The sequence below is a fragment of the Salvia hispanica genome, chromosome 3 (assembly GCF_029641045.1).
Source record: "Salvia hispanica isolate PSC_SH4W2 chromosome 3, Shi_PSC_v1, whole genome shotgun sequence".
NCBI classification, from domain to species: Eukaryota; Viridiplantae; Streptophyta; class Magnoliopsida; order Lamiales; family Lamiaceae; genus Salvia; species Salvia hispanica.
Genome location: NC_142694.1, coordinates 7,417,264 through 7,439,749, shown reverse-complemented (window position 1 = coordinate 7,439,749; position 22,486 = coordinate 7,417,264). Strand labels below are relative to the sequence as shown.

At 35.5% G+C, this 22,486-nt stretch overlaps 3 protein-coding genes and 1 pseudogene across 3 annotated transcripts; 1 reads left to right on the top strand and 3 right to left on the bottom strand.

Moving 5' to 3' along the window:
- Positions 1 to 943: 943 nt before the first annotated feature.
- LOC125215532 (auxin-responsive protein SAUR32 pseudogene) lies at positions 944 to 1,792 on the bottom strand (annotated as a pseudogene).
- Positions 1,793 to 4,982: 3,190 nt separating this feature from the next.
- LOC125209136 (uncharacterized) lies at positions 4,983 to 6,446 on the bottom strand. The gene has a single exon (XM_048108743.2). The coding sequence runs from the start codon at positions 6,165 to 6,167 to the stop codon at positions 5,223 to 5,225; it is 945 nt and encodes a 314-aa protein (XP_047964700.1). The 5' UTR covers positions 6,168 to 6,446; the 3' UTR covers positions 4,983 to 5,222.
- A 7,336-nt stretch (positions 6,447 to 13,782) lies between these two features.
- LOC125213693 (ubiquitin-ribosomal protein eL40 fusion protein) lies at positions 13,783 to 15,337 on the bottom strand. The gene is made up of 5 exons (XM_048114373.1): positions 15,179 to 15,337; positions 14,950 to 15,036; positions 14,764 to 14,866; positions 14,097 to 14,163; positions 13,783 to 14,002 (listed from the first exon to the last, which is right to left on the bottom strand). The coding sequence occupies exons 1-5, from the start codon at positions 15,279 to 15,281 to the stop codon at positions 13,976 to 13,978; spliced, it is 387 nt and encodes a 128-aa protein (XP_047970330.1). The 5' UTR covers positions 15,282 to 15,337; the 3' UTR covers positions 13,783 to 13,975.
- Positions 15,338 to 19,448: 4,111 nt separating this feature from the next.
- On the top strand, positions 19,449 to 20,871 carry LOC125210598 (putative 6-phosphogluconolactonase 4, chloroplastic). The gene is made up of 3 exons (XM_048110135.2): positions 19,449 to 19,699; positions 19,814 to 19,949; positions 20,226 to 20,871. The coding sequence occupies exons 1-3, from the start codon at positions 19,452 to 19,454 to the stop codon at positions 20,688 to 20,690; spliced, it is 849 nt and encodes a 282-aa protein (XP_047966092.1). The 5' UTR covers positions 19,449 to 19,451; the 3' UTR covers positions 20,691 to 20,871.
- Positions 20,872 to 22,486: the final 1,615 nt, after the last annotated feature.

The following is a 22,486-nucleotide window of genomic DNA, read 5'->3' as shown; positions in this document are numbered from 1 at the left end:
CCAACTTCAACGCGCATACATTAGTTATTTTCACTTGAAATATAGGAGTATCAAATATGTCTAAATTTCAGCATAAGATTAAAAAAAGACTACATTTAAAATATAATTTAAAGATAAGTATTAAATAATCCATAACAAAAAAAAAAAATTATATTGCGACCCATTGTCAATTTACAAAGTCACATAATTGGTTATATAGCCTCACAACCCATCAGATAAAAGGATAGAGATAAACTATTTTTGGAAAACCTTGATGTGATGTGAATCATCCCAAAAATAAAATTTTCAAAAAGTTAGCATTAATTTTTTTATGAAATCAAGTTTTCAGTAATACTAATAAAGTACTACTGTACTAATAATCAGAGATGTTTTGTAATGATATTTCTCTTATGTTAATTATATCAATACATTGAGAAGAAAAATTAATTATTTTATTTTATTATTTTTGGGATCGAACAGCTCCTCGATCGCTAGCAGCTCCCTTCCTACTTTTTGAAGTCTTATATAATTCGCCTCCAATAAATAATAAAAATAAAAAAGGACAAAATAAAGGACTTTGATTAAAGGTAGAACCATCTCATTAGGATTCCATTAAACAGCATGCACTTTAATTGATTTCATACCCCATGTCCTAAAGCATTGGTTACTTATTATCTATTGGATGAATTTCTTTTTGTCATGCAACATACTGTTCAAGTACAGTATTTAAATTTATAGTATTCATTTATCAATATAAAGAAGTGGAAGTTAATTTGATGCTAGGCCCACATCCCTGTCATTAGTGCATCTAATCATCGCATTTTTTCAATCTTATCTAATTTCTTCATCATCCAAAAAATTCATTCAGAATTAACAACATTGATATGATTTCTTGGTTCATGCATATTTTTCACCCCACATATATATACGCACAGAAAATATAAGAGTAAATCTCACAATAAACTAAACATAAAGAAATTGGGTTCTTTAATTACGTTTCATTACAATTGAAATCATTTAAACTAGAATAACCAAACATAGATAAGAATAATGTAAATTCGTAATAGAAAATCCTTAATATTTTTTATCAAAACATAAATCAATAAAGATTACTTAAATTCAAGGCAAAAAGAAAAAACGAGTTTTGATTTTAGCACATCAAATTTCAACTGACGCATGAAGAAAATCAAGCCTTGAAACACAGGAACTGGTGGTGGAGGTGGTGCTCCGCCGTCTCCTTGTCAATCAAGCCGCGGACGTGGCAGAACTCCTCCACGTGGCACGGAATATTGATCGGACCTTTGTGATCGAAGCCGTACTCCTCCTCCGAAGCCTTGAGCAGCTGCGTGAACAGCGGGTGGTTCACGTACATCACCGGAATCACAAACCGCTGCCGCTCATCGCCCTGCCCCACCATCACCGCCAGGCATCCCTTCGGAGTGCTCCGCCGCCCGCCGCCGTGGTGGTGCAGCATTTTGCCTTGCTATACAGAAGATCAATCGGTGTAAATTAAATTGCTGTACAATTACGAATTGAATTAGATCGCCAGAAATTAGGGCTTTTGAATCGGAACGAAGCTAGATCGAGAATGGCCAGGGATCGGATGAGGAGATGGCGAGCTTGAATAAGGTGAGAACGGAATCGGTGAGAGATCTGTGGATGTTGCTCATCATATCATATGCGATAACTGAAACGCATGAATCGATTCAGATATGAAAAAAGAGGGATTTTGAGAAGGTTAAGTTTCACTAATATGAATGTGGAGAGAGAGATTGTGTTTGATTGTGAATGGAATTTGTAGGGTTTGTTTCTGGTTTTGGGGCTGGTGAGGGTATATTGGGAATTTCGTGATTTGCGGATAATTAATGTAGATAATTGGTAAATATAGATAGTTCGAGCCGTTTGATTAATTTAATGTAATTAATTATTGATTGGGTAATGTATCTGTGTCATATTGTGAGATACGATTCCTAATTTTCCAAATCTAATCTTGTAATACACTGAACCAATATCTAAATCTTCAAAACGGAAATAATCATAGATAGAATTTCTCAAAGATACCAATGATAATGATAGTATTTTTTGCTTTTTCATGACATGATAATGATAGGTTAACAAGTAGTAGTACAAATTATATTTTCTCAATATCATAGATAATATATGAACAGTAAAATATTCACTGATATGGGATATATATGGTACTTTATTTAAGAAAATGCATACGTTTGAGATAATTAATGGTTGAATATTTACGATGGTGTTTCAAATTTTCACAATTTGAATCAACGGATATTATTGCAGTATTTAACAAATTTGGTAGAAGATTGTAATCAAAGGCATTTCATTAATACCATGTGGAAATTGAATAAGCCATACAAAGAATATATTGGCCATTTGATTAAGCCAAAGGACACTTCTCCTTTTTTCTCAATTTTCTTTTCAATTTTTTTGGAGTGTGTAGGGCACTGCTTTTCAACTTTTACACTTATGAATATCAATTAACTTTACTAAATATTTATTGCAAAAATAAAAATAAAAATCGTGGCAAACATAAGAATGACCACTTTGTCCCAGGCAAAAATATTTTAGTATACCTGTATTTTATAATGCTATTTAATGTCAAAAGTCAGAGTTTATCCTTCATAGTTTCTGGTGTACTATATTTTATATGCATTTTATTATATTTATTTGATTTAGATTTGAACCAATCAATTGGATTATAGTTATTTTGGCGGCTGATAGATATGGTTGCAATTTGCAAGGTTTTTATTATTCATTTTTTAATTAATGCATGGATAGATAATATTCTGGAATATTCTTTGAATGAATCACATGATTTCACACGTAAACTTCGTGAAGTCGTTACCGGCTATATAAGTTTATAAAAATAAGTAAGTGCTTTTTAATATTTTATGAAAAACATAAAAAATAAAATCGATCCGTAATAGGGAGCATGTTTCTTGTTTTGAATAATTAGGTTTTATAATAAACGGAGTAGTATTAACTATTAAATTAGTGGGTGGAGATGTCAATTAATATAAGTAAATTGGCGGATATTGCAGATGTCAAAGTAGCGATTTCATCCTTTATCATTATTATTATCATGTAAAACTAATGAGACCTATTATCTATTAAGACAATCACAAAAGTAATGGATTTATGTAAATTAAAAGAAATAGTAGTATATGGTTTAGCCCATGCTATAAAAGAGTGCGGATTACACACGAATATATACGTTCGTCGTTGATTCATGTCGCGAATATATACATTCGTCGTTGATTCTTGTCAGTGTATCTAGTTGGATTATGGCAAGGGGGTGACATTTTACTAGCAGGACGTTACGCTCAGTTGGTTTTTGGTAAAATTTATGATTATCAATGTATCTTGCAAGTTTGTTTACTTATCTGATTTTATTAATAAAATTAAATTTAATTAATTAATTAAACAAAGAAATTGGACACAGGTTCTTTCAAAGAAATTGCGAAACTTTCAAATTTCAAGTTCGAGAAAAGTATGGATGAAAATTGGGGTAGGTTTCAAAATTTCGTGTGGATTACGTGTAAAGTAATTTTTCGTAACTGTAGACGAAATTCTTTAAATAAAAGTGATTTGGGTACATTGACAAAGTACTAAATCCAAGTGCAAACACATGGAATTCCTCTATAGTCTATCTATACAAAAAATTGTGTTTTGTGTATATAGTTGGGGAATCAACATTGAAAAGAACATTGTGCAACGGCCACACGCATTCCATGTACTCCATTAAACCTATATATTTTTTTTTTAGTGATGTGACCTTTGAAAATTCATAAACGTTAGATACGATTAGGTTTTGCCGTAGGTGATCCTCTCTGGGATTAGGATGAGTAAAATAACTAAAAATTGAATATTAGATTTGAACCAAATTGAAATTTTAATTTTGGTTCGGTTTAAATTTTTGACCAATTTTAGTTTTTAGGTTCGGGTTGATTTTTCTATTGAAATAAATCACATAGATGTAACGACCATGTGTGTAACGCATTTTTTCAAATTAAATTCTAGTCTTGAACAAAAATATTGATCATCGCTACAGTCGTTTTGAAATTTATGAAATAATCTAGTCAAGATGATTGATGTTTTTTATGGTTATTAGTACTTCTATTAGGAGTAGGTTTGGATTTTGAATTTTAGTACTCCCTTTGTTTCACTATGGTTGACTCATTTTACTATTTCCGGAAGTTTCTTAATAGTTGAGTCATTTTCTTATATGGTAACATTTTCATCTTTCTTATTTTACTCTCTCTTACTTTATTCTCTATGCTTTATTCTCTCTACCTTTTCTTTTATCTTACTTTTTTTATCTATTTATTTAACACACCCAACACTACTTCCTAAAATTCCGTGCCGAAAAATTTCGTCTCAACTGTAGTGAAACGGAGGGAGTATGTAGAATAGAGAAGTATGTCTTGAAAATAATGTCACTGAGCCCATTTAGTAAGTCTTTGAATTTATCTACCATATTTTGATCCTACATCCAAAACATGCATTTTTATGACTTTATTAGTTATTGGATCTGGATTTCCATTTCAATGTTATCAAATTTGCACATAATTTAAGTGATAAGAAATGTTTTTTTTTTTGCCTAATAAATTTGGTTTTGGATTAATATATAGTCGATTATAGCTTTGGCGGAAAAAAATGGTTTATGAAGCTTAATTTTATTTTGTAAATTTGTTTAATTTGATCACGCATAAAAATATCATGGTGTGGATCCCAAAACTAGGATTGAACTATAAAACATATTTCTCGAACCAAAGAGATATTGAAAGAATAAAATAAGGATGCGGAAATCACATGTTTTATGTCCAACCTAGTCGGATGTAAGTTTTTGATACCGAACAAAATACAGGAATAAATTTTGATTACTCCTTGTTTTGAAATTAAGTGAAGCAAATTGTGTATTTACTTTGAAAATTTTGTTTCTACTTTAAGAAATCGAAAATTGTGTGAGATGATCACCTAACTACACCTCTATACATCTGGTATTGATTGTACGTAGTAGTTATATACACAAACATAAACTGCCAAAATAGAAAATCACAAACTCACAGCAAGATTTCGCTAGTAGTATTTCGCTTCTCATTCAGCAACCAAATCCCTTTAATCCCCAATGCCGGAAATGACCATAAAGCCCTCATCCATCATCAAACATAAAATTAAAAACCACAAACCAAACATTTGTTTGTTTTCAATTAATCTCATCGCTATAGCGCCGGCTGATGATGCTCCGCCTCCGCCTCCTCCCGCGGCGGCCGCAGCGTCTCGTCGTGGGTCCAGAGGCAGTAGTCCCCTCCGGCGAGCAGCGCCTCCTGTATGGGCCTGACGACGAGGAGGACGACGGCGACGGCCATGCAGACGGCGACGGAGAGGAACATGGCGAGCAGCATGGCGCCGTAGAGGCGCGTCTCCGGCACCCAGACCCAGGAGAGGCAGAGGCAGACGATCTGCGCCGGCAGCGCCACCATGACGGTGGTGGCGAGCACGTTGATCCGCCTGGCGAGCCCCTTGTTGATGACGAACGCCATAACCCGCCAGCACGACACCGAGAACGCCACGCCGTACGCCACCGCGAAGCCGCCGTACACCACCCAGCTGAAGAAGGGGCAGGCGCACAGCACCATCCTCTCCCCTTTCAAATCCGCCGACACCACCGAGCTCACGTACATGAACTTGGGCAGCGTCTCCGAAAAGGGCGCGAAGTAGACGAAAACAATCTGCAGGCACATAACGGGCATGGAGAGCGACATGACGGACACAATCGCGCGGAGAGAGTTAGGGTTTCGCTTCTTGATGGAGGCGTTCATGAGGTAGAGGAGCGTCATGAGAAAGCAGGGCTGGAGGAAGCCGAGCGAGAGGACGACGTTGAGCTGGCATATGGATTCCTGGCGGAAGGGGAAGAGGTATTTTCGGCGAATGAGGGGGAGGCGGGCGATCTCGTTGAGGGACCACAGGAGGACGAGGAGGACGAGGAGGAGGCGGACGGTCCAGAGGGAGGTGAAGTTTTGCAAGGATTGGGTGTGGAGGGAGCGGTCGTGGAGGTGCAGGATGAAGGAGAGGGCGACGAGGGAGAGGAGGAGGAGGGCGGCGAGGAAGAGGAGGGCGGTGAGGTCGAAGAGGAGGCTAGAGGTAGAGTAGTGAGGGGATGTCATGGGTGGGGACGGCAGGGGCCGTCGCGGGGGCGATGCGGGGGGATAATGGCATAATAGGGAAGGGGTGTGGAGGGGGGTGGGATTGTGGCACTCCCCTTTCCTTCCTCCCAAGGCGAGGGGGAGTGCAGGCTGTGGCGTTGGCAGAGAAACAGGACAGAGGGGGAGATGGGAGAGGGCCTACCTTCAACTCATGGTGGCTCCATCAATTTCGGAGGAGGCAACATGGATTTGTATTGTCATTTGTGGAAAACTAGAAATAGCTTCGCCTTTCAAATATTGCAATAAATAGGTTTCATCTTCCCAACTAAACTTGCAATACGTGGACAAACATACTCCTTCTCTTTCATGATGTTTGTCATATATTTTTATTTTTGTGCATACCACAAAATTTATCGCATTTCACTTTTATTATTTTTTGCAATAGACAATCTTAAGTTTCACTAACTCATTCTCATTCATATTTTATTATTATAAAACTAATATACAGAAAATAAGTATAAAACTCATATTCTACTAACTTTTTCAACAAAACTATGTCAGGAAGGGGAGTACATTTGTCAGGTTGTAGTATTTCTCGAACCTAATTGCAGGAGAGAGAAAAGAAACAGTAGATATGTGATTTGGTTGGACATACCATATCAATAAATTTTACTTTGAATAAAGTTAATAAAACTAAAGGAAACCTAAATTTCACTCCAGTATAATTCTAGGAAAAATCTTTATGAACTTTATAGTGATTATTTTCCGACAAGAAAAATCTATACCAGGTTCTTTATTCCAATCGTGTGTGATTTATGATTTTGTCCACGGTTGCTAGAAACATTTCATGTGGTTATAATAACTTTACCAGGTTCTTTAATAACTGCAGTTGATTCATATTTCTGAATCATTACGCACTAAATAATGATTTATTATTACTGGGAAGTAGGCCCATGAGTGCTGAAAGGTTGGCCTATTCCAGTATATTGGGCTTGACCAAGCCTTATAGAGACCAACAAAGTTGAGAAGTATGGGCCCAAATTTCATTTTAGATAGCTTTACTCTGCAATCAACAAATTTGAGATTCAAGTTATCCCAGCTAGGTAAATGAGGAGGAGTCATATTGATAAATCTTGAAAAATGGAACATTCTGAATTACATATTACAATTCTAAAAATGCTTATCTACAAGACTTGTATATAAATATTACGCAAGTTATATAATATTGAACTTTGTACCTTGTGTAAAATAATTCTGGTCTTGAAAAATATACTAGAAAATCCTGAAATTTTTTAATATTTTTCTGATTGCTAGATTGGCAAGCGAGAGAGTCCTAAACGTAAATCCAAGTTAGAAATCTCATGCCATAACATAATCTTTTCTAGCAATTAGAAGATCATGATATTAATGTAAAAACCAAAATCTAGACCATAAGAGCATCCACAATGGATGCCCGATCGCGCGCCCGATCGGCCGAGATCGGGCTCGGGCGCGGTCGGGCATCCATTGCAGCAGTCGGTCGCGCCCGAGCGCGACCGATAGTTCGGTCGCGCCCGATCCCGAGCCCGACCGATCGGGCGTGAGCTCGGGCGCCCATTGCAGAGCCGCGCCCGAGCCCGAGCCCGAGCCTTTTTTTTTTTTTAATTATTTAACCCTAATTTAAACCACTATAAATACTCCATTTTCTTCACTTTTCACACACCAAACCTTTCACTTTCTCTTCTATATTCTCTCAATATCCACACTTCCAACAATGGATCCGAGTCAATACCCGAGCCCGTATAATGTCGACGACGATATGCCGATGTTTGGAGGAGGAAGCGGCGGCCGCGGCGCCCGGTGGCCCGGCCACGAAGACTACCGGGTTGAGACGCCTGGATCTGTGGGATCCACTTTCGTCTCCGACTCTGAGTTCGATCCGTTCTTCGGCACCGAGGAGTATCGGGTTGAGGATATGGAGCCTAGTTGTGGGCAACCTCCTGCCCCTGTGCGGCCGCCGCCGAAGAAAGGGAAGAAGAAGATGGCGCGGAAAGAAAAGGCGCCATCGGTCCCAGTCCCACTCCCAGACGATGAGCCGAACGAGGAGTACGCAACAGGGCGTACTGACTACGAGTTGGATGAGTACCTGAAGGTGGCTCAGTGTTGGGTCGATGTATCGGAGGATTCGATAGCCTCCAACAACCAGACTTCGGCCAGGATGTGGGATCGCATTGAGGAACGCTACAACGAGGTGAAACCAAAGTGGGCGTTCAAGCGGACCAAGGTTTAGCTGCGCAAGTGTTGGGATCGGATCAAGCTCCACGTCAACAACTTCTGCTATATCTACAACAGGAACAGGGACGGAAGAGCTAGCGGTGAGAGCATGGAGGATGTCCTCAACAAGTCCTTGTCCGAGTACCAACAGCAGTTCGGGCAGTTCAAGCTGTACAATGTTTGGCTGATCTTGAAGGACAAGGGGAAGTTCAACGGAGGGATACCGGTTGGATCCTCGGCTCCGAAGCGGACGAAGAACACCGCCGCTGGCGATTACACGAGCAGCGGCCCATCTCCTGTGGATCTGAACGCTGAGCCGGAAGGGAGTTCCGGCACGCCTACGTCTACTTTTAAACGTCCCATTGGTACCAAGGCTGCCAAAGCCCAGGCCAAAGGGAAGGCGAAGGCGGGCGCGTCTGGATCAGCGGCCCCCCCGCAGGCTGCGCCTGCTCCATCTGTTCAGCTCATGGACAGGGCGATCGAGGAGTTCGGAGGTTATCGCGAGGTGGTTGAGTATAGGTTTATACTTGACGCCCAAAACAGCCTTCGTGAAGAAACCGATCCGGAAGCCCGACAGAGGACTAAGAATATGATCAAGAGTTTTGGCGCAGAGGTTGAATTTAGATGGCTAGTTTGGTTTTTTCTTTTTTTTAGTATTTTAGTTTTAATGTAGTTTTTTTTTTTAATCTAAGTATGATGTAGTTTTTTTTTTTTTGCATTTGTGGTGTTTGAAATAATATATTTTGATAATTTATAGTAATTAAAAATAAATTAAAAAAAAATAATGATTTAAAATTGAAATGAAAAATGGATAAGAGATAGGGCATGCACTAGGACTCCACCATTGCAGAAAAATAGGACATGCTGACGTGGCAACCACTAGGACTCTCACTAGGGCTTCCACTAGGGCATCCATTGTGGATGCCCTAACAATGATATGCGTCAAGAGACGGACTATGTGAAGTCTAACAAAAATGGACCGATGTTGTTTTCTTAATCTCAGAACAAAGACGTTGTTAAGTATGGAACAACACGTCAGCTTATGAATCCATGTAGACAATTTCTGAACCCACCTCATCTTGAAATTTGTGGGTTTTAATTTGTAGACCATTGTAATTGAATTTTCTTTATTACGTAAAATTTTTTGATATTATCAAACTTTATGTTGATTTGGGACAAGCACTCTGAAAATGATGATGTGCGCATGTCAAATATTACCTTTCAAATGATTGTACATGTCAATAAACAAGGTTAATAATTTACGTCTTAGAAACAAAAACCACAGCAACATCTTGTCACAACGATGAAAATTGAAAGGACTACGTAATTATTCCGATACAATATTAGTTAATTATATTAATGGGGAAAAACAAATTTAATAAGTACATACATTTACTCAACTAGTGAATTAATTTCCAAGAGAATTACTACTATGTATTCGAATTTTACGAATAAGGCAATAATATCCACTGGTTCCAAAGTAGACACCAAAAAATAGGATTATTTGCATGAAGAAAATGATAAAAAGAAAACATAGACCATTTACAGAAATAATGCTGTAACAAACAGCATACAAGTAATCTGGAAATGACTTGTCATAAAAAAGGAAACAATTCGAAGTTCGAGGCTTTCTCCTTCTCTTTTAAAACCTTCCATTTACGGTATGAAAAGATGCAATTTGCAAACTCACAATACACTTTAGTCCATTCAATTTTTCTTCTAATCAATAAAACTTTCTAATTACTGACAGAAAGAAAAAAAAATTATTCCCATACATAAGTAGTATAGGGAACTAGCCAGCCCTTCTTACATCGAAAGAATTTATGATAAGTACTACTCCCTTCGTCCCAAATTTATAGTCACGTTTAGTTATGACACGGGTTTTAAGGAATTGGTGGAGTGTGTAATTAATGAAGTGAGATGGTGGAGTGTGTAATAAATGAAGTGAGATAGAGGAGTGAGATGGTGGAGTGTGTAATAAATGAAGTGAGATGATGGAGTGTTTAATAAATGAAGTGAGTTGGTTGAAGGTGGGTCCCTTATTGATTTTTGGGTTTTTTATTTTTGTTTTGGTTTATTTTTATGTTGATAATGGCATTTGGGTGTAATTTTAGTGAATAATGTGGTAAAATTTTATGTTCAAATATGAAAAATTCTAAATGTGACTATAAATGTGGGACAGACTTTTATGGCAAAATGTGACTATAAAACTGGAACGGAGGGAGTATTAAATAAGAAAAAGAAAACGCATGCAAAATTATTCACACTTATAAATTGAAAGGCCTCATCGAACCTGAGACATTTGGCCTCTTACATTACCATTCTACCCCTAATTATAAGTTCAAAATTGGTGCATGTACATTGCAAATGCATTACCTCCATCCACAAATTTATGTGAAGTATACAAGTATACAACATTGGACGAAACAAGTTCTAAGAAATGATTTGCAAATGTAGTTTGACTGGAGGTAATATTAGGGGAGGTTTTTTGTCATGACTGATCATAGGATGAAATGATAAAAATAATTAAATCAAATCCACTATTTACTTTCTTAGATATTTTGATGAATGGACTAGTTTTGAGTTTGTTTAAGCATATGGAATATTATCCTTCAAATACTCAATTGTTTATTTTTATCAATTCATCATATCTTTAAAAATGAATACCCTGAAGGTCCAATTATACGAGTACAAAAAATTGTGGTTTTTTTGGAAAGATGAGTGTAGAATGTTGAAATATAAAGTAGTGTGAACATTTTCTACAAAGAAAATTGGTAGTATGGGACACCAAATATAGTAATGTATTACTTCCTCCGTCCCGCTTTAGCAGTCCCATTGACTTTTCTGCCTTCTTTTTGTAAAAATGATAAAAAATAGTTAAAGTGGAGAAATGGTAAAGTAAGAGAGACAATAATGTAGATAAGACTCTTCTCTATATTATTCTCTCTCTTAATTACCATTTCTCCTCTTTAACTATTTTTTTATCATTTTTACAAAAAGAGGACAAAAAAGTCAATGAGACTGCTAAAGCGGGACGGAGGAAGTACATTTTTTATGAACTCTATTGACTATTGACTATAGATATATTTTTAAAATATCAAAATTGATCAATATAAATCATCGACTTATATAGAATTTATATATGTGCGCATATAGTGACCTTTTTTTACATAATAATATGTGCTCGAATTAAATAAAATTCAAAATGAAACAACTAAGAATATACTATGTAACATGATGGAAAAAGATTACCAAAAACGAATGTGGAAGTTGATGGATAATGGTTTGGGGTTGGGAATAAAATCAAAGAGGCGGATTGTGTTCGTGTAGATAAAGAAATAAAGAAGATTCTTTGAAAGATATTGTGTAAAAGATAGAAGAGTACTCTTCAAATAACCTTCTCCCATTAACTGTGTTTGCAAAACATATACTAGTATGAAATAAAAATATACTGTATTTATTAGTTATGATTCTCTATGGTCATCGAAATTTCATAAGATCAATCTATGTCAAATTTGTCTTGAGATTAATAAATTAAGGAGCTGCAAAATTAATTAGTAGTACTACTCATTTGGGGGGTTTTAATGATTCAAACTATGGGTTGAAGAGCTGATATATACTCCTTCATTTTATTATTTGGTATGAACTTGCTAGTACATTTTTCGAACCCGAGACCTTTGAAATCGGTCATTAACCACATTATCATTAGCTCAACGCACAATGTTAGTATGAACCAAATAAGCAAAAATGCCAATACTTGGGCGCTCACATCACATAAGCATAACATCCCTTTCCCTCTATACATATATTAGCCTCGTATTTGTAAAGATAGGTATGTATCACTGTATTTTCAGTAATACTAATAGACATGCACACCCAGAAGCTCAGAAACACACTAGACACGGGTGTGCGTGTGTTTTCTGAAATTTAGTACTACTACTTAGGCAATGGATAGAAGAGAATCATGATGCAATTTGGGAGGAATGAAGCCTGGTCCGACGAAACTAACCATTGATCACCAAATAGATGAGATATAATTGGAGTTTGTTGGTTTCATCGAGCCAGACAACATTCTCCTCAAATATCTATGGCTTTTCATCTTCCTTTGCTACTTCTTCTTCTTCAACTCTCTCTTTCTCTCTCTTATCTCTTATTGCAATATGATGATTATGATCAACACAATGATTTGTTAGTACGTTATATACTTACACAGCTCTCGTTGGAGGAAATAGGCCCCCACCCGGATGGGACAACCAAAAAAAATGAGGACCAAATAAGCATAACTATTTGTGCTAGGCCCAAATTCGGATGGACTAGTTCAACCATGATACAAACTTTTTTGGGAAACTTTCTAAATTGACCCAGGTTTAATGACCATTCAAGATTAAATCATGATATTTTAAGCAATATTAAACATTAAACTGAAAATTAAAAATAACCTTCTCTCCATTGTTTGTTTAATAGGGAGTAATAAAATTGTACAAAATTTTATTTAATGAAAATTTATTAAATTACAAAGTAGGAGTATTAAATACATGGGCTAATTACAAACTATTACTAATAATTATACCTATATACTTCGAAACTTTTGTGATTCTCACCAGTACTAGCAATTAAGTGGTATTTTATCTATTCATTAATGAAATCGGAAACAAAAATTAATATCAAAATTAATTAGGAGCTAAACTCGACCAATGAAAATGATAGGAGATTTTTAAAAAACTTAGCTAGTTTGTTGTTTTTTGAAGTGAAAAGACGTAGAGATTATTAAATAATAGTACTTACTAGTTATGATTTGAGACATTGAAATTTAATATAAGCGATCAATTAGATTTAAATAAGCAGCTTAGATTAATACAATCACAAAGAAAGTAATTAATATAATTATATCAGTAGTAAATAGTAGTACTACCTAGTAAGCGGAAAAAGTTTAGGGTTGATTACGAAGACAAATTTGTTGAATTTTGGGTCTCTACTCTCTTCAGACAAGATGACGGAGATTGATTAATCATGGCCGTGTAAGACATATTTAGAAAGATTATTAACAATTTTTTCATAGAGAAATTGTTAAATAAATCATGAAAAATAGTCAAATTCTTATTTTACTCAACTTTTCAAACTGAAAATTAAAACACAAGAGAAAAAATAATCGCAATTTACTTAAACTTTCCTTTTCAGGCAATTACCAGGAGCTAATGTGGCATTCAATTAATTGTGAGGGCTCTCTTTCTAGAAATTTCAATTAGAATTCAATGTCAAGAGGAAAATCAGAAAATAACTAAATTCATACTCCTATATTTCTTGACCAGGAACGTGAAAACACCGATTCTCACATAGAACCAAATGATAAACTGTGAAAAATAATAATGAAGCAGCATGCACAGATCAAAAGAAGAAACAATATGAAGAAGGAACTAGATCTTTAACAGCAGTGACAACAAAAAGTAGGAGAAAACCAATTCATTTCGACAATGTAAAACTGCAAATCAATGAAGTGCAGAAGTGCCTCTAAACTCCAACAGAAAATAGCAACACTAATGGAAAATGGAAACAAGATAAGCAATGAATCCAGCAGTCTACTTGATCTTCTTCTTAGGCCTCAACTGTACAAAGACAAATTTTAAACATTTCAATATCAACTGGCGATTAGGACTACTAACTAGCATAAATTTGCCAATAATACATCACACCACAAACCTGATTGCTGTGTCCACACTTCTTCTTGCGACAGTTGACAGCACGAGGGTGTAGACGAGCATAGCATCTACAAGACAATAACATATTCAAAATCGAATCCCTTAACCAAATTCACATCACATTCACAAATTAGTATCATTATGCAACTAGTAAACTTCATCATGATGCATATCTTCAATCAAAGTCAGTGCTAAATTTAAACAATCTGTGCATAACTCTCTCACACAAAAAGGCAAAGCAAATGTATTCGACATAAATTGTGGGCTTCACTACACCAAACTAGACGGCCATTGATGGAGGTAAAGGAAATTAACTATGATAACACAGAAAATTAAGCAGTTTAGCTAAACAAGTAAAGTTCTTAGGCGAGGGCTCGCAGACAAGCATAGCATTTACAAAATTCAACATCAAATCTCTAAATTGATTAGATCACATTCACAAATTAGAATCATTATGTAACTAGTAAGTTTCATCATAATTCATATCTTCAGACTTCAATCCAAGACACTGTCAAATTTAAACAATCTATGGACAGTCTCTCACATAATATTGAATAGCTAAAGCAAATGTAAATGACATAAACTGTGTGCTTCAATATCAACGAAGGTAAAGGGAATTAAATGTTAACATAGCAAATGGAGTAATAAAGCTATACAAGTAAACTTACTTGCGGCAGATCATCTTATCCTGATTGTATTTCCTAGCCAATGCCATAAGCGAAGGCTCAATGATACCTCCCCTAAGCCTCAATACCAAATGCAGAGTCGACTCTACAGAATTATTCATCACTCCGCTAATCAGAATACAGAGCGTTCCAGCATAACTAAATCTAGAAATGGAGAGAGAGAATTACCTTTCTGTATGTTGTAATCAGCAAGTGTTCGGCCATCTTCAAGCTGCTTTCCGGCGAAAATCAATCGCTGCTGATCCGGTGGGATTCCTATACATAATTTCCCAAAGAAATCACATCAATTTACCATCAACAATTCATCACACCCCGTTTTCTTCAAATTCACATCGAACACCATAGAAACTCGATAAGTCTGGAAAAAAAAGGGGGGAAAGGGGAAAAATTGAAGTACCTTCCTTGTCCTGAATCTTGGCTTTGACATTGTCAATGGTATCGCTCGATTCGACTTCGAGCGTGATTGTTTTCCCGGTGAGCGTCTTGACGAAGATCTGCATTTTTGCTTATCGTGTTTCGGCGCTCTCCAGAAGAGATTTGGAGTGATGCAAACTGCTGCTGCGTTGTTTATATATCTGCACCATTTAGGGTTTTGGATTTCTTTGACCCGCTTACGACGTCGTTTAACAGTTGCCTTAATTTTTATTACCTAGTACAATTATAAATTTCGTCCCTCCATATATTTCTATTCCAATTATACTATATTTCAATTATTTAAAAATATATTTCGATTTTTTTTTTTCATATTTAAACACAATTTAATTGCTCTCCGGTATTCGTCCCTCCATCGGCAATTAGGAGTCTTGGTTTAGTTTGGCGTGGGTTTAAAAAACCGTCCCTCATCTAAAGTCATGGTTTTGATTCACTAGTTTTAAAAAATGCAAAGGAAAGTTGTGGAAAAATTTTAATAAAAAATAAATTCCATTTTTATGTAATTTTTATAGAAGAATGTGAGTTTAATAATTTAGTGAAGTGTGAGGTCCATTAACTAAAATGAAAGGGAAAAAAAAATAGACGCAGTTTCTAACAACCATTATTATAGATCCATCTTTAATTCTATATGGCATATCCGCATATCCTTAAATCCTCTCTAATTATTCATCCCTCGTTACTCATCCGTACACACTTGAAAATATATTAGATTTGGCTCTGTTGTAACAATCTTTATAACCTAGGATTGTTGGATTTATGTTTTTCATTTCATTAATTTCGATAGTTAACACGATATTTAATCAGATCAGATCTGCACTAGTGATATGATTTTCAAATAATTGCAATTACACGGCCATTTGCTATGTTGCAATTGTATCTATATGGATCAGATCACTCGGGATTCACTAATTAGGGGGACCTCTTTTATTGATTGAGTTCTGAGATGACTAATCTCAGAAGTTACAAGTCAAGTACACAGCAACCTATTACAAGATTACAAGAAAGCTGACTAAGTGTCTAGAGGTGGACCTATATAATATAGGGGATTGGGGGTCCCATGGAACCCCCATACATTTCCGGTATTAATACTATATATATGTACAATGAAATCAATTAGTCAGCAGCGCAAGTGGCAATTAACTTTGTATTGGAACCTCTTTGCCCTTAGTTCAATTCCCACTAAGCTTAGTCTGGATTTTATTAATTTTATTATTCAATATGTGTATTTTTCAACAACTATTATAAAATATAATGCGTACATTTTTTATAATACTAATATCTTTGCCACATAAATGAAAGGTGGTTAATACAAAGAAAACATGTGTATTGTATTATTAATCAATTATGAATCGTATTTAATAAAGCTCTAAAATCGTACTTCCTTCGTCCATGAAAAATAGGACACATTAATTAGATACTATCATGTTGTTTTCGTTAATCCAACATGGAAAACTTTTCATTTTTATATGTGCTCTATTTTTCGTTGACGAAGGGAGTATTAAATTGTATACAACACAAAAAATTTCATGTTTATACTCCATTAATTATTTTATTTCAGAATTTATCTATATTTGATGTGTACAAATTATAAACTACTAACATTTTTCTAATGTCACAACTATTTTCTACTATAGTAAATTGGAAAACCCCCCCCCCCACCCCAACATCAAAATCCTACGTCCGCCACTGTAAGTGTCTATTATAGTGTATGAACCCTAATCGTAAACCCTAGCTAACTTCAGATCTTTCACCGGATCTGGAATCCAAGCCTCTGCTGATTGGGGAACCCTGCACACTAGAATACACAAGTCAGTAACACAAGAGAGTGATCCTTTCGGGTCTAATTTGAAATAACAACAAAGGTCAAAAGATTTAGGATATGGCTCAGGTCGCACACACACGACTTCACAGGGCCAAGGACCTCCTCAATCTTCACCAACAAGTCTCAAGGGAGCACCGTGAAGTAACTAACCCTAAACCCTAGGGATACTCCAACTGCTACAACACAGAGACCACCTCAGTTCACAATGATCTAACACCGATCTCTCAGAACACTGCCTTCGCAACACAAGAACCCTCGAAGAAGCCTCCAATCACACAAGAATCCAACAGAGAAGTTGGACAAACCATGGATCTGAGAAGGAACACACAAGCACTCACTTCACTCAGAATCTAAACCGATGAACCTCTCTAGAACCGAGAATCATCGGTGGAAACAAAAGATTGGAGAAGATAACCTACAGACGGCGCCGGAATCTAGAGAGAGAGTAGAGAGAAGCTGGAGCAGATCGCAAGAGAGAGAGAGAACATTCTGAAATAGAATAAGAGAATGCAATGAGTCACAAGACTATTAACAGACACAAACCTGAATCCAACGACTCACATCCATGATCCTTGAGAGATAGCCACGTGGCAGCCACCGGAGTATCCCAGATAAATTATTGGGCCAAACCAATATGGGTCACCAATAATGGTATGTACTGCACGAATTAAATCAGCCCAGCTGAATAATATCAAAGTCCTACACAATTAGAGTCTATAATAGTACTTCACAGTATCATTCTTAACTTTTTTCATATTGACAAAGTTCAAGTGTGCAAGGTACAATACAAAATTTTGACATTTGCTTTTTCGTTTTCACATTTCTTTTTGACAAAGTTCAAGTGTGCAAGGTAAAAATACAAACTTCTTTTTGGCATTTGCTTTTACGTTTTCACATTTCGATCAAAGAATAAAAATCAGTACATACGAAAGAGATTTAGTTTGCTTACTCACTAGGCAAGAATATTACATTTTGCATTGAAAGCAAAATCTATATTCCTACAGTTTTTTTTGCATGATACGAAGTTCCAGGGCCCAGAATTAGGGACATAATTTGTTTGTCAATGCATGTTATATATTTAATGGAAATAATTTTTTTTTTAATCCATATACATTTAATCTCATATCAACTAAAATGTAAATTTTGTTTTGTAACTTTTTATTAATTCATATAACATTATATTTCATGGCTGTCAAAATAAAATTTACTATTATTAATTCATAGTACTATTATATGTTATCTCGTGCTAATGATTTTCTTTGCAATTCCTATTGCATATTGTCTCATTCTTTCTTTTCTTTCATTTATTGGCCCACATTAAATTTTATCTCATTCCTTTCTTATTTTTCATATGTTAAATAATATGCTATTTAATGGCTAACAATTTCCTTTGCCTTATTGTTTCTTATTTTTCTTTTATTAAATAACATGCTATTTAATGGCTAATAATTCCTTTTGCTTTATTTCTTATTTATCCATATTACACCTTATTTCATATTTACATATTATCTATTTTCTTTTTTGCTATTACCTTATACTATTTCAACTTATCTCCTTTATTCTTCTCCTTTACTTAATTTAGTGAATATTGTTGCTTTAAAAAAATTGTCTCAGTTACAGTGCAACAAAGTGAGTTTATTTTAAAGAGCAAATTGCCAAAAAATCATGGAGTACTAAAATTTAGTAAATTTTTTATTAATATCTCAATTTTCAAAGTAATCAATTATTTCATAAATTTACCATTTTTCTCCATCTAAGTACTGTATTGAATTCAGGACAGTTTCCCATTTATTTAAAAAGACTTTTAGAATAATCTCTGGGCCTAGAAAATGATTGGCCAATTAATTTTGGGATATTGTTATCTAAAATCATGAATTTTGACAAAAAATTGATATTTTTCACGAACTTTAAAATTGGTCTAGAATATCACCAACTTTACACTTTGTTTGGTATTTCCTAAATTGACCCAAATAAGATATTTTTATCAAAATCTTATATCGCGTGGGAAACCGTGATACGTTTTATGATATTTTAAACCACTTTTTAAGTTCATAACAAGTAGAATAAAAAGTCACGTAGAAAATCACATGGATTTAACTGTGTCAAGCAAGATAAACAAAAAAGCCTCGTAAATTAGTCAAATATAGTAATAGATATGCCGTGAAAAATATCAAATAAAGTGCAAAGTTTGAAGGTACTCTAAACCAATTTTAATGTTCTGAGTGAAATACCAAATTTGAACCAAAGTTTATAATTTTAGGGACAATATCCCATTAATTTTCTCAATCTAATATACTCCAAATACTGTATTGAATTGAGATTTGAGGACAAATTGTAATTTTTTTATAAAACAGGCTTTAGGAAGAAGAATCATTGGGCCTATAAATTGTTTGCCTCAATTTAAATATCCTTAGCCATGGATTTCAACATGTATCAGATCACAATATTCATTTCAATCATTTTGGCCACACTCCTCACTCCAAATGCCAAAATGGCTTTCGCCACACCACAAAAAGGCAATACCCAAGTGCTGAAATTCGATTCCGAGCGCGACGTCGCCGTCGCTCTAGCCAAGTACACCGCCGATCTCTCTGCCAAGTTCGTCAAAGAAAAGGGCTCCTTCTCCGTCGTCCTCTCCGGCGGCACTCTGATCGACACTCTCAGGTAACTTCGTTGGCGCGCACAAACTGTTTGTCAAAATGACTGTGTCAGAATTTGTTGAGTAATTTTAACATTCTGTGTTGCAATTTAGTTTAATTGATTTTTTGTATGGTGTAGGAAGCTGGTGGAATCTCCGTATAAGGAATCTGTTGATTGGTCGAAATGGTTGATATTTTGGGTTGATGAGAGAGTCGTTCCTCTTGATTCTGAAGACAGCAATTTTCTGCTTGCTTCGCGTGGTTTTCTTTCAAAGGTAATCGAATTTCAAGATCAATTTTTTTTTTTGGTATATTTGAAATCCTAGATTTATTAAATGATTTCAAACTTGTTAAAAAAATAAAGAATTTCAGACTCTCAATAGTAGAATTGGTGTTCAAGAAGTGGCAATTATGCATCTGAAATCTTGATTTGTTGATTTTGGTTCACATTTTAATGACTTTGAACCCTTGATCTATTGGTTAGGCGAAACATCTTACCAACTGAGTTACGTTGTTCAGTGATTTAAATCTCCATATCGAAACAATTGCAGGTACCTATTCCTCCGGGCAACATCTACGCCATCAATGACAAGTTGTCCCCGGAGGGTGCAGCAGACGACTACGAGGAGCGTCTGAGACACCTTGTTTCAAGCAAGGTCATACCTGTTTCAAGCGCCACGGGCTTCCCCAAATTCGACCTAATGCTGCTCGGGATGGGGCCGGATGGGCACGTAGCGTCTCTGTTCCCTAATCGCGAGCAGCGCTATGAGAAGAAGCGTTGGGTCACCTTCATCACTGACTCCCCCAAACCACCTCCACCGCGGATCACCTTCACATTCCCGGTCATAAACGCGGCTGAAGAGATCGCAATGGTGATCACTGGGGCCGAGCTTGCTAATACCACCAAGACAGTGTTGCATCCTCATCAGGGCTCGCCTCTGCTGCCTGCAGCTGAGGTCTCGGCTGAAGGGGGGCTCACATGGTTCCTCGACAAAGATGCTGCTTCGGAACTGTGAATCTGTGTGCTTCTTTTATGAATAAAGATGAGTGTGTGCATCTTTTATGAATAAAGGGGTGTGTTGTGGACTTGTTGTTGTAGCAGATTATGTTGTGTGTGCACTTATAAATGCTGCTTAACTAAATGATAGCACTACTTACTCATTTCAAATGCTAGATGCTTGTGTTTTCTCTTTTCAATCTATTGGTTCATTGGTTGTGATTGTCTGGGGTTGGTCATGGCGTTTTCAGACGACCTTAGATCAGGCCCACTTGGCGATCTAGTGGCCTGCACCCCCTAAATTTGCCATTGGTGTTGTGGTTCGATCTTGTCTTGGCAACGATCAATTTAAAGTGTAAGAGCATCTTCAACCATTTATATTGACTCAAACCCGTTTAGTGTAAATGTCATATTAAATATGACTTTAATTCTATCATTTACACTAAATTCAAACTTAAAAGAATATTCTTTATATGGAGTACATTTTTACTTATAAAATTTGAAAAAGGTTTAATTTTGGTCTAGTGTAAATTAAAAATAAGTATTTTTCACCCAAAAACAAAAAATGAGATTGATTAAGTATCCTAATTATCTATCACATTTTAAATTTTAGTGTATCATAGATCGGTCTAAATATTAGGAGTACTACTTTGTGTCCCAAAATTTTTGCATTTTAATATATCAAACACGGTGTGGATGGTTATAAAAGAGGGAGTACTTTTTAAATTTTAATGAGAATATAAAAAAACGTGCTTAAATACGTACTCTTATATTCATTGCATATTTAATATTTTGCATTGGTCTCCATTCAAGTTTGATGAGCTGGAAATATCAATCATGGCAAGACATATGCTATTCGCAGAAATTTGTTAATACTCATTCTTTTACGACTGACTTTCTCAACTTCTCATACAAGTATTTATTGTTCTCCTTCGTCTATTTTATCTATTTATATTGTATAGGGTTGTTTTTTTTAAGCAAATTGTTATTAACATAATTTGTTTTACTTCAATTTCTCCCTTCAAAATACAGTACTATGAGTCTATGACTATCCACCGTCCCAATATTCTTCTGAAGTTGTACGTATATCATCTGCCACGTGTTGCTCACATGGTGTGTGAATGGTCAACTTTCTTTAATGGCATTATTCAAATAAATGTTGGATTTATAACCTAAACTACCCAGCACCCACCGTCACAAATCCATTCATACTAAGAGCTTACATCGTTCTTAGTTTATTTTATCATTTTTTATTTACATTTTGATTAATTTTTCTTATCCAAAATTTACGACTAACATCACTAGTTCTAATAATGCATTCTGATTTTTGAGACATATAGCATAATCATGTTCAAAAGTAATAATATTTTGGCCTTACTATTTTAATACAATCTTAAACATATCGTTCATTGAATCAAAATCCATTGAGTGTGTATCATTTAGTGTGTATTTTAATGATTATCAAACAGGAATTATGCAAAATCACAATTATATTCATGGCAGCTTAAACTATCCCCCACATTTCCGGCCTTTTAAGATGGTGATCCACCACAATACATAATTAGTTAAATTGTCATCATTCATGATGTTTGGCCATATTGCATAAATTCATAATTCCAAAAAAATAATGGGTCTATTTTAATACTAGATTAGATCTAATTAGTTCTAGCAAACACTTGTCGAACCACTAAAAAACACACAATATCATTTTCAACTTATTTCTTTCCCTTTTGGATGTTGTTTTTATTTTAAAAAACTATAGTTTTGGTATGTTTTGAAGGGAATAAATCAAGACTTAGTTGGCTACTACCTAAT